General features: G+C 39.3%; 1 protein-coding gene across 2 annotated transcripts in view; it reads right to left on the bottom strand.

Moving 5' to 3' along the window:
• Positions 1-2,745: 2,745 nt before the first annotated feature.
• The window catches only part of RAB6A (RAB6A, member RAS oncogene family), a 68,976-nt gene continuing 57,063 nt past the window's right edge, over positions 2,746-14,658 (bottom strand). For both annotated transcript variants that reach the window (XM_064288681.1, XM_064288679.1), the window contains exons 6-8: positions 7,979-8,072; positions 5,762-5,828; positions 2,746-4,804 (exon numbers count right to left, since the gene is read on the bottom strand). In XM_064288681.1, coding sequence (XP_064144751.1) covers positions 4,740-4,804; positions 5,762-5,828; positions 7,979-8,072 — 226 coding nt within the window. In that variant the 3' untranslated portion in view covers positions 2,746-4,739. The remainder of the gene's footprint in view (positions 4,805-5,761; positions 5,829-7,978; positions 8,073-14,658) is intronic.

A 14,658-nucleotide genomic window follows, 5' to 3' on the forward strand; every position in this document is an offset into this window, starting at 1 on the left:
GCTCAAATTTCCCTGGTGGTACAGGCTACTGGAGCCCTGGGGGCATAGTGATGAAGAGCTTGGCTGCTAACCAAAAGGTTGACAGTTTGAATCCACCAACTGCTCCTTGGAAGCCCTATGGGGGCAGTTCTACTCTGTCCTATAGGGTCGCTATGAGTCGGAATTTACTTGACAGCAACGGGTACAGCCTACTAATCTGGTGAGAAATACTGGGCAAGGGTAAAAGGCCAGACTGTTAAGTGTTCAAGGACGGCATCCCACCAAACCAACCAGTTGCTGTGGAGTCAGTTCTCACTCATGGCAAACCAATCTGTGCAGAGTAGAACTGCTCCATAGGGTTTCATGGCTGTGACCTGTCAGAAGCAGATGGCCAGGCCTTTCTTCTGAGGCATCTCTGGGTAGGTTCAAACTGCCAACCTTTCAGTCGGTAGCCTAGTAATTAACTGCGCTACCCAGGGACCCTACCCAACCATACCTTGTATCAGAGCCTTACCTTTAAATCCCTTTCAACCCAAGTAGCTCTTACAGGGGGCAGTCTCCCAGTGTCCCTTAATTACAGCCCACTAGCTCTGAATGGGAAAAGGTGGAGTGAGATGGCTAAGGCAGGTCATTCCACACCTATTTTCATCAACTTCTCCCTTACTTATCAGGGTCTTTTCACTGCCCTGTTATTACCCCGGTGGTTACCTGCACCAATAGTCTAGCCTGTGGCCTCCATTTCTACCGTACGGGGGTCACCTATGATTGTCTCAAGGCAGAGGGCTGCCATTTTTCCATAAAGGGCCATACAGTAAATATTTTTGGCGGTATGGGCGAATCAGTCTATCACTACTACTCAACTCTGCCTCGGTAGTGAGAAAGCATGGCTGTTTTCCTATAAAACTTAATTTTAAAAACAAGCAGCAGGCTGAATTTGACTAGAGGGTCATAGTTTGCCAATCCCTGTCCAAAGGCAAAGGTGGAGTTGGGAGTAAGAAGGCAAGAGAAGAACTATTTTTTTTTATTTTTTATTGTGCTTTAAGTGAAAGTTTACAAATGAAGTCAGTCTCATACAAAAATTTATACACACCTTGCTATATACTCCTAGTTGCTCTCTGCCTAATGAGATAGCACACTCCTTCTCTCTACCCTCTATCTGTGTCCATTCAGCCAGCTTCTGTCCCCCTCTGCCTTCTCATCTCCCCTTCAGACAGGAGCTGACCACATAGTCTCATGTGTCTACTTGATCCAAGAAGCCCACTCCTCAGCAGTATCATTTTCTATCTTGTAGTCTAGTCCAGTCCCTGTCTGAAGAGCTGCTTTTGGGAATGGTTCCTGTCTTGGGCTAACAGAAGGTCTGGGACCATGACCTCCGGGGTCCTTCTAGTTTCAGTCAGACCATTAAGTCTGGTCTGCATCCCACTCACTACTCTCCTGCTCAATCAGGGGTTCTCTGTTGTGTTCCCCGTCAAGGCAGTCATCAGTTTTAGCCAGGCACCATCTAGTTCTTCTGGTCTCAGGATGATGTAGTCTATGATTTATGTGGCCCTTTCTGGCTCTTGGGCTCATAATTACCTTGTGTCCTTGGTGTTCTTCATTCTCCTTTGCTCCAGGTGGGTTGAGACCAATTGATGCATGTTAGATGGGCACTTGCTAGCGTTTCAGACCCCAGACGCCACTCTCCAAAGTGGGATGCAGAATGTTTTCTTGATAGATTATGCCAATTGTCCTAGATGTCTCCTGAAACCATGGTCCCCAAACCCCTTCCCTGCTATGCTGGTCTTCAAAGCATTCAGTTGTATCCAGGGAACTTCTTTGCTTTTGGTTTAGTCCAGTTGTACTGACCTCTCCTGCATTGTGTGTTATCTTTCTGGTCACCTAAAGTAGTTCTTATCTACTATCTAATTAGTGAGTTCCCTTCTCCCTCCTTCCCTCCCTCCCCCTCTTGTAACCATCAAAGAATATTTTCTTCTCTGTTTAAACTATTTCTTGAGTTCTTGTAATACTGGTCTCATACAATATTTGTGCTCTTGCAAATGACTAATTTCACTTAGTATAATGCCTTCCAGATTCATCCATGTTATGAAATGTTTCACAGATTCATAATTAGAACTAAAATTACTTTTCTTAATATATCCTATTACTGCCTCTACCAGCACAAGTTGCAGCCACCCTCCCCTTTCCCCAACAGTTGAAAACTGTCTTCTGACTCTCCAGGGGTTTCTCAGTTTTGTTGTTTTTCTGGATTCCATTTTCCCTTTAATAGTTCTTTTAGGTAGGAAGCAAGAAAACCAAAAAAAAAAAAACAAAAACTTGTTGCCGTTGAGTCCATTCCGACTCATAGAGACCCTATAGGACAGAGTAGAACTGCCCCATAGAGTTTCCAAGGAGTGCCTGGTGAATTCAAACTGCTGACCTTTTGGTTAGCAGCCAAGCTCTTAACCATTACGCCATAAGGGTTTCCAGGAAGTACATGCTAATTCACCACTTTGGCAGGAATGGGAAATGAAGTCAACAATTGTTTTCTTTATGTATTTTTGGCAGTAAAATTATGTTTATTAAAAAATAAAAAAATCTGGACCATGAACACACTTCACTGCTTCAGTTGAAAAACCCCAAGCCAAATAATAAGACCAATGTTGAAAGCACGTAACTGACTACTTTCTTAAAGATACATAAAAAGAATCAAATGCTACAGTGTAGGAAGACAATCTGCCCCTTGTCAGAAAGCACAACATCTTCTAAATAAAGAATATGACCCATCTGCCATATTGAATTGATATTTATTTTAGGACATGCCATGTCAAAATAAAACAAAAGAGCCAACCCTTGCCTTTAACAATTAATATTGCATTATAAAAGCACTTTACAACTCCATCTTGTCTTTGAGCATAAGTTACTGGTATGTGGGCTAATGAGTATCTGAAAACATTTCTCTATTCAGGTCAATAATTCAAGTGCTCTCTGAATATTACAAGGTGACAATAAGTGGGAAGTGGAGGAGGACGAAGAAAGCGAGGGGAATAAGGTTCCCAGGTAAAGGGTTTTGTTGCAATGAGGGGATGAGGAAGTATGAAGATATTTTTGTTGTCTTTTCACCTTTATACTGTGTTAAGTAATGCTTACAACATAAATTTAACAGGACATTCCTGAGCTGTAACTCAGGAATTTTCTTCCTGCAAACAATGTATTTACAAATGTGTTTATTAACTTACACAGCAATCTCACAACAACTAGTAAAGATTAAAAGGGTACACTCCTAGTATATGTGTTTACAGTGTTTTAAGGGAAATACATATTGCCACGGTGATCAAGCACTAAGTACTGAACAAAACGTCCAAAAATTGAGTAGTTAAAAAAAAAAGGCAAAGAAATAAATATCACCAAAGAAAAAAGATTAATTGTAGCTTAAATATAAAACTAAATCACTAGTTAATTATCCAAACTATACAGATCTACAGATCTAATAAAAGACAAAACCAGCCTGACCAACCCAACAAATAAAAGAAAAACTAAAAAATAAGGCATAAGTCTGCATAATATTAAATTTTATTTCCATTCTCTTTCCCCTCTTCTCTGTATGCTTTTTCAAATCTGCCTATTAAAAACAAACAAAAAAGAAAAAACTGTTTCCTTCTTCAATTTGACCTCAAATGTCCTGAGTAAAGTATCTGCTATTCTGCTGAAGGTTCTTTACTGGTAAGCTTTAGATATCACTGTTTCTATTAGTTATACTAGTTTTGATCATGGTGCCAAATTAAAATTCTTCCACTGGTGGTTCTTCAAAAGGGCCTTGCCTGCACAGCATTTAAAAAAAGAAAGAAAGAAAGAAAACCCAAGAGAAATCTATTGCTTTAAAAGGTTTTTCTAACAAACAGTAATAGCTGTAACTTGAAAACTGTAAAATCTTGGGAGCAATAGTTCAGGACGACTTTGTGATTTTCACAATAAAGAATTAAATATTAAAAACCTATACCGAAGCATTTGTTCACATCTCTCTCCCAGAGTCTAATTAAGCACATGTGAAAGGGTCATTTGTTGTGGTCAGAAATACATTTTATGTTCCTCTACTTATAAGTACTCAGTATGTTCATTAGGACTCATTTTGAAGATGTATCAGAACCCTTTTCTTATTGAAGCACTGCCCACTATGATAACTAAGTTTTGACCTCAAAGAAGGTTAAGTAATCTGTATCAGTGCTCAAGAATTATTTTGGACATTTTGGCCCAAAAGGCCTAATAGAAGTGGTATTCCTAAAATTGAAAGATAATTCCAATGGGCTTGGTCTTATGGCTGCTTTGCCACATTGTTTGTTTTGAGGAAGGGAGGGTGAGAATAGGGAACGGAAGAGTTGAGAAAGGAAGGGAAAGATCATGTAGGTAGGCAAGTGCTGCTGTGAACATACTGCTCCTTAACCAAGCCATACTCATACTGTTGAGATTTTCATCATTTTGAAGTATATTATCATAACATTAAAAAAGGAAAACAATGTTAAGAAAATGTACCTAATTTTTAAAGTTATTACTGGAATATGCTGAAATCTTTTGGCTTTTTGTAAAACATAAATAATGAAGACACTGACTTTTTTGTGCTTGTGAAGCTAATAGGTCATCTCCACGAGACAGGCAGCAATGATGAATTGCAATACGTTATTACTGAAGGGAAAAGGTTCAAGCCAATATTCACACTGCAGTCAATGAAAGAGTAAGGGGACCAAAGCAGTGAGCTTCTGGAGAAGGGCTGAAGATGCTGGGGGAGATTAGCAGGAACAGCCTCCTTCACTGACTGGTTGCTCCTGAGGCTTTTCCAGTTTTATGTCAATCACTGAAACAAAAGTTAAGGACTCATAAATGCGGAAATACAATTCTGCTCAACACTGACTTCTCTGCCAAGCCCCTTACATTTCTATTTGTCTTCAGAGTCTGCATAGTCACTATTTCTACACAGCTACCTTATGATATGAGGATATGGAATAAGCTTGCTTATATCCACTATATGCAGTAAGGGTCAGAATGAGGTTCAAGCCCTACTCGTCAGAATCTATCCTAAGGAAATTATTCTACAGGCACAAGAAACCATATGGAGATAACATTCCTTACAGAATTATCTGTAATAAAAATCTGAAAATAGCCTTGAAGAAAATTCCAACAACAAAGAGAGAATCTAATATACTCTGAGACTTTGACTCAGTAGAACACTATATGCCATTAAAAGTAATAAAGGTTTTGAAAACAAAGTGCTATGAACTCTATGGCTTAATAAAAATGTCCATATATGAATAACAGCAGAAGGTAAATATACAAGCAATGAAAATATCAAAATTCAAAATCCTTTGAACCAACGAAAATTAGATGTGCTTCATTATGTTCTGTTTCTGAAGGCTCCAGGCTGAGTTATTTCCTGCCTATGCCAAGTAAAAAGCTCAAATGTTAGAAAAACCAGAGAGTGAGAGAGAGAGAAAAAGAAAGATATGCTATGGGGGAAAAGCCCAGAGCCAACAGGGACTCAGAAACAAAGGAGGAGGCTGGGATTCTAAGAGTTTCCTGCTCACTAAAAAAAGAAGCAAGCAAACAACAAAACCCTCTCACTGACTAATTACAGTGAGCTGCAGGCTGTAGAGGGTGCCTCAATAACCGTTTGCTGTAGAAACCTCTGAACTTCTATGCCTCTGTGCCATCACCTCCTGCCTGTAAAAGGCAATGGCACAATATTCCTTAGCCAACATGGGGCTCCAAGGACAAGTATTAATAATAAAATTTTCTGATGAAACAAAAAGGATACTGTCTTCTCTGCTTCTGTCCTGTGTGCTTTCCATTCCAGGCAATGCTGCTGCAACACGTCGGAAGAGCTGTGGCAACGAGAGAAACGTGATAATTGGGAAGGAAAATTTATTAAATGGTATCAAGAAAAGGTGGATAACCATTGGATGACTTAAAGGATATGGCTCTCCTGGGTTATTCATCACTTAGACTTTAGCATCATGAGCATATCAAAATGTCTATTCATTTTATAAATGAATATTATATAAAAAGCAGTATGCTACATACAAAGGGGTATGAAAACATGATCCCTGCTTTCCAACTAGTGAGATAAGACATGAACAAACAGTTATGAAATAAGCTGAAAAATGTTATTTGAATAATAAAAATATTACAGGAACTCAGAATAAGAACAGATTATTCATTTAGTAAAACCGTATAGAGACATTCGAATCTTTCATGAGTTGTTAGGTTCTATAGTCAATATATATATATATATTAAAAGTCAATCTGGTCAAAATTACCCTTGATGATTCCTTAGGAAAACACTATGTTAGAGATTTAGCACACCACCTTTCAAGTCCAACCCAAGCTGGCTTTTCCTCTATCATTGGAATGAGCGCCAGTAGAAGTGGCTGACTTGTGTTTGAGATGTGATGTTATGAAAAATATCTCCAACAGGAGAATCACCTCAAGTCTGGTAAGATGTTCACAATGACAGGTGTGCAGGAATGGAAATCAGCAGAAGGAAAACCAGATTTATACCTGCGACCTTGTCTGATCCTAGGCATAAGAATGGCAAGTAGAACTGCCTCATGTTTTCAGCGATCTCTCTTTTTGTTAGGCATGCACATGGGATGTTAACTCCCTTGTACCAAGTACCTGCTTAGTTGAGGCACTGTCTCAGGTTCTCTAGGGGACAGAGCAACGAATGAGATGTTTTTGAATTCATACAGCTCACAACTTGACAAATGACAGAGACTCAAACAAGTCCCTATGTCACAATGTGATGAGTGCTATAAACCAAGGAAGTACAAAATGATATGAGAATACAGAAGCAAGAACATCCTCTCAGCAGGCTGGGAAAAATCTCCAGGAGGTGTCATTTGAATGGAGATTTAAAAGCAGTTTTAAAATCTCATTTGGCTGAAAAACACAATGTGCAAAGTGCTAAGTTTAAGCACTCCATAAATGTTGCTAAACTGAGAAGAAACAGAATGAACAGAAGGCCAGAGGTAAGAGACTGGAACTGCAATGACAATTAGAAGAGACCAAAGATTAACTGGTAGATCCATTAGTCAAGAGAAAAATGCATACAAGGAAACTGACAAGTCTCCATCATCTACAAAGTTAAAGATATTAGAGAGACACAGAAGAGTAAACAAGCTGTGACCTCACAAGTATTTCTGTTTATTTTGTTTTTCTTATTTTTACCTTTGAAAGTAATTAGAAAGGAACACTTTAGGAAAGCTTCCTGGAAAAGTTAAGGTGTGAAGTCCTTTCCTTTTGACCAGTGGTACTCAAAACTCATATCAGAATTACCTGGGAAGTTTAAAAACAGATTTTGAGTCCCACCCCCAAAGACTGATTCAAATGGTTTGGAGTGGGGATGAAACTTCAGTGTTTTACTCGAAAATACCTAGGTTCACAACAGCCAAAAGTAGAAACAACCTAAATGCCCATCAACAGATGAGGAATCATGCAGGTGAGTTTTTGGCTACCTCAGGTTGTATAAAAACAGCTCAATAATGTGGGATTCTTCCTATATTTTCTTGTCCTTTCTCCTCAAAAAAATACTCCTCTTATAAACACTGCTGAATCATCAGCAGTTTATTAAGGAACCGATAAAAGTTGTGAATGTACTTTCACAACAAAACAAAGCATCGTTCCTGACAGCAAATACTTGCTTTCTTTCATGACAGTCTTATATCTAAGTGTGAAATAAGGAAGAACTACTTTTTAACCAATACAGTAGGAATGCAGTGGAAGTATGGTGAGTTCAGAGTCTTGTAATCACCATCTTAAATTAACAATGAAACAGTTATCCTGTGCATAATCTGAAATTTTGGCAAGCGTTTTCTTTTTTTCCAAAAACTAGGCTACATTTGTATTTTTTCACTGTTTGAAAATAGTTGCTAGGTCATGAATCTAAAATCTTAAGACTAAAGAATACGTGTACCATTATTTCACAGTATGTTTTAAAATCTGATAACCTCAACCATACTCAAAGCACACTTACCTGCTTTACATTATATCCTGCTTTTGCACTAGTTTCAATAAACATAACATTCAGCTCTTTGGCTTTCCTCTCTCCCTCCTCAATTGACACTTGCCTGTAAAAAAGAAAATAAATTCTATTTTTCAACCAAAATATTATAAAAACTATGAACGAAGTTCTAAAAATAATTGTTCTTGATATTGGTGTTGATTACATGGGCAAATCTAGTTTAAAAATTCATTAAGCTGCAGCACACTTTTCTGTTGTTATACTTCAATAAATAATTTTTTTTTAAGATACTTTTTACTGATTTGCTTTGACTTGGCTGAGCTCATCCTCTTAATTAAAAAAATTTTAATAGCCTGCTTCCCTCCTTTAATATTGGATTATACCCTTGTGATTCAAAGCTTTATGTAAAATAGTTTTCATGACTGTACGTTGTCAATTTACTACTATAAACTATGTACAAATTATGAGCATAAATTATATAACCATTCCCAAACTGTTTTCAAATTTTACACTATGAAGAATGTTATAAACATCTTCGTGCCTAATATTTTGTGCACTGTGGATTATTTCCTTAGGTTGGAGTTCCTGGAGTTCTCTAAGTAGAAAAACTCAGTCAAAAGACTCAGACATTTTAAAGCCTCTTGATACGTAATACTAATACTTTAACACTTCTTTTACAGGGCATTTTGGGATGCATTATAATTAACAGTGTGTTTCAAACTATGAGCTCTTCAAGTGTAAGACTCTTATTTACCTTGGTATTCCTAATGCCCAGCTGGTACACAGGTATTCTATATGTATAAATGTTTTTATTAAATAGCTTTACTCCATCCACGTCATTAAGGACAACTCTACTTTGAGGAGGCAGCTCTTCCCCAGTCATCTTTTGAGTGCCTTCCAACCTGGGGGACTCATCTTCCAGCACTATATCAGACAATGTTCCGCTGCTATTCATAAGGTTTTCACTGGCTAATGCTTTTCGGAAGTAGACTGCCGGGTCCTTCTTCCTAGTCTGTCTTAGTCTGGAAGCTCAGCTGAAACCTGTCTGCCATGAGTGACCCTGCTGGTATCTGAACAGCGGTGGCATAGCTTCCAGCATCACAGCCACACACGTGCCCCCACAGTACAACAAACTGACAGACATGTGCCGTCGAGTCAGTTCCGACTCATAGTGACCCTAGCCACAACAGAACGAAACACTGCCCAGTCCTAAGCCATCCTTACAATCCTTGTTATGCTTGAGCTCATTGTTGCAGCCACTGTGTCAATCCACCTCGCTGAGGGTCTTCCTCTTTTCCACTGACCCTGTACTCTGCCAAGCATGATGTTCTTCTCCAGGGACTGATCCCTCCTGGCAACATCTCCCAAGTATGTAAGACGCAGTCTCACCATCCTCGCTTCTAAGGAGCATTCTGGTTGTACTTCTTCCAAGACAGATTTGTTTGTTCTTTTGGCAGTCCATGGTATATTTAATATTCTTCGCCAAAGCCACAATTCAAAGGTGTCAATTTTTCTTCAGTCTTCCTTATTCATTACCCAGCTTTTCACATGCATATGATGCAACTGGAAATACCATGGCTTGGGTCAGGCACAGCTTAGTCTTCAAGGTGACATCTTTGTTCTTCAACACTTTAAAGAGTTCCTTTGCAGCAGATTTACCCAATGCAATGCCTCTTTTGATTTCTTGACTGCTGCTTCCGTATCTGCTGACTGTGGATCCAAGTAAAATGAAATCCTTGACAACTTCAATCTTTTCTGTTTATCATGATGTTGCCTACTGGTCCAGTTGTGAGGGTTTTTGTTTTTCTTTATGTTGAGGTGCAATCCATACTGAAGGCTGTGGTCTTTGATCTTCATTAGTAAGTGCTTCAAGTCCTCTTCACTTTCAGCAAGCAAGGTTGTGTCATCTGCATAACGTGGGTTGTTAATGAGTCTTCCTCCAATCCTGATACCCCGTCCTTCTTCATACAGTCCAGCTTCTCAGATTATTTGCTCAGCATACAGATTGAGTAGGTATTTTGAAAGAATACAACTCTGACGCACACCTTTCCTGACTTTAAGCCAACCAGTATCCCCTTCTTCTGTCCAAACAACTGCCTCTTGATCTACGTAAAGGTTCCCCATGAGCGCAATTAAGTGTTCTGGAATTCCCATTCTTTGCAATGTTATCCATAATTTGTTACGATCCACACAGTCGAATGCCTTTGCACAGTCAATAAAACACAGGTAAACATCCTTCTGGTATTCTCTGCTTTCAGCCAGGATCCATCTGACATCAGCAATGATATCCCTGGTTCCATGTCCTCTTCTGAAACTGGCCTGAATTCTGGCAGTTCCCTGTCGATATACTGCTGTAGCTGTTTCTGAATGATCTTCAGCAAAATTTTGCGTACATGTGATATTAATGATATTGTTCTGTAATTTCCACGTTCAGTTGGATCACCTTTCTTGGGAATAGGCATAAATATGGATCTCTTCCAGTCAGTTGGCCAGGAAGCTGTCATCCATATTTCTTGGCATAGATGAGTGAGCACCTCCAGTGCTGCATCTGTTTGTTGAAACATCTCAATTGACTTTCCATCAATTCCTGGAGCCTTATTTTTCACCAATGCCTTCAGAGCAGCTTGGACTTCTTCCCTCAGTATCGTGGGTTCCTCATCATATGCCACCTCTTGAAATGGTTGTACATCGACAATTCTTTTTGGTATAATGACTCTGTGTGTTCCTTCCATCTTCTTTTGATGCTTCCTGCGTCATTTAATATTTTCCCCATAAAATCCTTCACTATCGCAACTCAAGGCTTGAATTTTTTCTTCAGTTCTCTCAGCTCGAGAAATGCCGAGCGTGTTCTTCCCTTTTGGTTTTCCACCTCCAGCTCTTTGCACATGTCATTATGCTTTACTTTGTCTTCTCAAGCCGCCCTTTGAAATCTCCTGTTCAGTTCTTTTACTTCATCAATTCTTCCTTTTGCTTTAGCTGCTCAGTGTTCGAGAGCGAGTTTCAGAGTCTCCTCTGACATCCATCTTGATCTTTTCTTTCTTTTCTGTCTTTTCAATGACCTCCTGCTTTCTTCATGGATGATGTCCTTGATGTTATTCCACAACTCGTCTGGTCTTCAGTCACTAGTGTTCAGTGCGTCATATCTATTCTTTAGATGGTCTCTAAATTCAGGTGGGATATATTCAAGGTCATATTGTGGCTCTCAGGAACTTGCTCTGATTTTCTTCAGTTTCAGCTTGAACTTGCATAAGAGCAATTGATGGTCTGTTCCACAGTTGGCCCCTAGCCTTGTTCTGACTGATGATATTGAGCTTTTCCATCATCTCTTTCTACAGATGTAGTCAATTTGATTTCTGTGTGTTCCATCTGGTGAGGTCCATGTGTATAGTCACCATTTATATTGGTGAATGAAGAAATAACTGGTCTTACAAAATTCTATCCTTCGATCTCTGGCATTGTTTCTATCACCAAGGCTATATTTTCCAACTACCGATCCTTCTTCGTTTCCAACTTTCACATTCCAATCACCAGTAATTATCAATGCATCTTGGCTGCATGGTCAATCAATTTCAGATTGCAGCAGCTGATAAAAATCTTCTATTTCTCCATCTTTGGCCCTAGTGGTCTGGCGTGTAAATTTGAGTAACAGTCGTATTAACTGGTCTTCCTTGTATGCCTATGGATGTTATCCTATCACTGACAGTGTTGTACTTCAGGACAGATCTTGAAATGTTCTTTTTTTTTTTTAACTTTTATTAAGCTTCAAGTGAACGTTTACAAATCCAATCAGTCTGTCACATATAAGTTTACATACATCTTACTCCGTACTCCCACTTGCTCTCCCCCTATTGAGTCAGCCCTTTCAGTCTCTCCTTTCGTGACAATTTTGCCAGCTTCCCTCTCTCTCCATCCTCCCATCCCCCCTCCAGACAAGAGATGCCAACACAATCTCAAGTGTCCACCTGATATAATTAGCTCACTCTTCATCAGCATCTCTCTCCCACCCACTGACCAGTCCCTTTCATGTCTGATGAGTTGTCTTCGGGGATGGTTCCTGTCCTGGGCCAACAGAAGGTCTGGGGACCATGGCCGCCGGGATTCCTCTAGTCTCAGTCAGATCATTAAGTATGGTCTTTTTATGAGAATTTGGGGTCTGCATCCCACTGATCTCCTGCTCCCTCAGGAGTTCTCTGTTGTGCTCCCTGTCAGGGCAGTCATCGATTGTGGCCAGGCACCAATTAGTTCTTCTGGTCTCAGGATGATGTAGGTCTCTGTTCATGTGGCCCTTTCTGTCTCTGAAATGTTCTTTTTGATGATGAATGCAACACCATTCCTCTTCAAATTGTCACTCCTAGCATAGTGGACTATATGATTGTCTGATTCAAAATGGTCAATACCAGTCCATTTCAGCTCACTAATGCCTAGGATATCGATGTTTATGCGTTCCATTTCATTCTTCTCTAAAAGATATTATTCTAGAAATTCTCCCCTCTCTAAAAACATGGACATTCTCTTACACAACACTTCAACTGTGAACATTTCACATTTGCTTTATCATCTTCTGTCTGTAGTTGTGTGTATGTATATAAATAAAATACATACACACTTTGTTTTTAACAATTTGAGAGTTAAGTTGCCAATCTGTAGCCCTTTACCCTAAATACTTCAGCAGTGTGAATTCTCTAAAAACATTCTCTTACATAGCCACAGTACAATTATTAAAATCCAGAAATTCACATGAGTATCATCCCATTATAGTCTACAAATTTTATTCAGGTTTTACCACTCATCCCAATAATGTTCTTCTTAGAAAATTAAATATTTCTTTTAAAGAGAAACTTTCCCCAACTATTTGGTACCCATGCAACAGAAAAAAAAGATAAACGCTGAACAAAATATCATTATGGTTCATGAATTTAAACATTTTCCAGTAATTATTATTGATTCGCAAATTTTTTATCTTTGGCCAGCAGAGCTTCTTTGATTTAGCTCCTGAGTCTGACACAACCCCAACAGTTTTTAATAAATTCCTTGACTTATAGTGTGACAAGATTACCCAGATACATCTTCTACATTTTCTGCCTCAGATTTCAAAGTGATTATTTCTTTAAGTAGCCCTGGTTCCTTTAGAGAGAAATGGTATTTTGAGATGGCAGTCTGGTCGTTCCTCCCCGTTTAGGTCTTTTCAGTGAACTGAGATAGAAAATATTAAAAATTTTAATGCTAAAACATATCACGGTGAGGAGTGGGCTTCTTGGATCAGGTGGACACTTGAGACTATGTTGGCATCTCCTGCCTGGAGGGGAGATGAGAGGGTGGAGGGGGTTAGAAGCTGCCGAAATGGACATGAAAAGAGAGAGTGGAGGGAGAGAGCGGGCTGGCTAATTATGGGGAGAGTAGTTGGGAGTATGTAGCAAGGTGTATATAAGCTTTTATGTGAGAGACTGACTTGATTTGTAAACTTTCACTTAAAGCAAAATAAAAATTATAAATTAGAACATATCATGGGGGGAAAAATCATGAATTCATCATACTTTGACTACTGTAATTACCTAGTTTTTCTTCTTTTGTGGCCAATTCCTCCTTTCTGTTTATTTTGCTATTTCCTCATTTCCTTAACCTCTAAATCAGTGGTTCTGAAACTGGAGCAATTTTGACCCCCTCCATGGGACATTTGCTAATGGTGGGAAAAATTTCTGGTTGTCACAACTCGGGGGAGGAGAGCACTATTGCTATCTGGCGAGTGTAGGCCAGGGATGCTACTAAACATCCTACAATGTGCAGGACAGTCCCCTACAACAAAGAATTATCTGGCCCAACTCTTCAGACAGAGATTGGACTGGACTACGGGATAGAAAATGAAGAGTAAGTTCCTTGGATCAAGTGGACACATGAGACTATGTGGGCGGCTCCTGTCTGGAGAAGAGATGCGAGGGCAGAGGGGGGCAAAAGCTTGATGAATGGACATGAAAATAGTGGAGGGAAGGAGTGTGCTGTCTCATTAGAGGGAGAGCAACGAGGAGTATATAGCAAGGTGTATATAAGTTTTTGTATGAGAGACTAACTTGGTTTGTAAACTTTCACTTAAAGCACATTAAAAAAAAAAAAAAAAAAGAATTACCTGGCCCAAGAATGTCAATCATGCTGAGGCTCAGAAACCCTGTTTTAAATGTTGGATGTCTGAAAATGTACTGCTTGGACCTCTTTATCTAAAATCATTCCCTTGGTGATCCCATCCAGTTTCATGGCTTTAAATATCATCTATATGCTGATGGCATCCAAACTAATATATCTAGCCTGAACTTCTCTGAACTCCAGACTCATATATCCAACCGCCTACCTGATATCTTCCCTTAGATATCTAATAGTCATTCCAAACTTTACATGACCAAAACTGCGTTCATGATATTCGCTCCCAAACCAGATATTCATTAATTTTCTTCCATCTCAGTTAATAACAGGCACTCAGGCCAAAAATCTAGGTATCATCCTTGATTCATCCTTCTTTAACACCCCACTTTCTATCAGTATATCCTGAAAGCTCTATCTCCAAAATATATCTGCATTTGACCATGTATCACCACTCAAGCTGCCACCATCCTGGTCCAAGTCATCATCTTTTCTTGTCTGAATTGCAGCCTGTATCAGTCACCTAATTGGTCTCCCTGATTCTACCCTTGCCCCTATATTTT

This window comes from Loxodonta africana, chromosome 7 (genome assembly GCF_030014295.1).
Source record: "Loxodonta africana isolate mLoxAfr1 chromosome 7, mLoxAfr1.hap2, whole genome shotgun sequence".
NCBI lineage: Eukaryota > Metazoa > Chordata > Mammalia > Proboscidea > Elephantidae > Loxodonta > Loxodonta africana.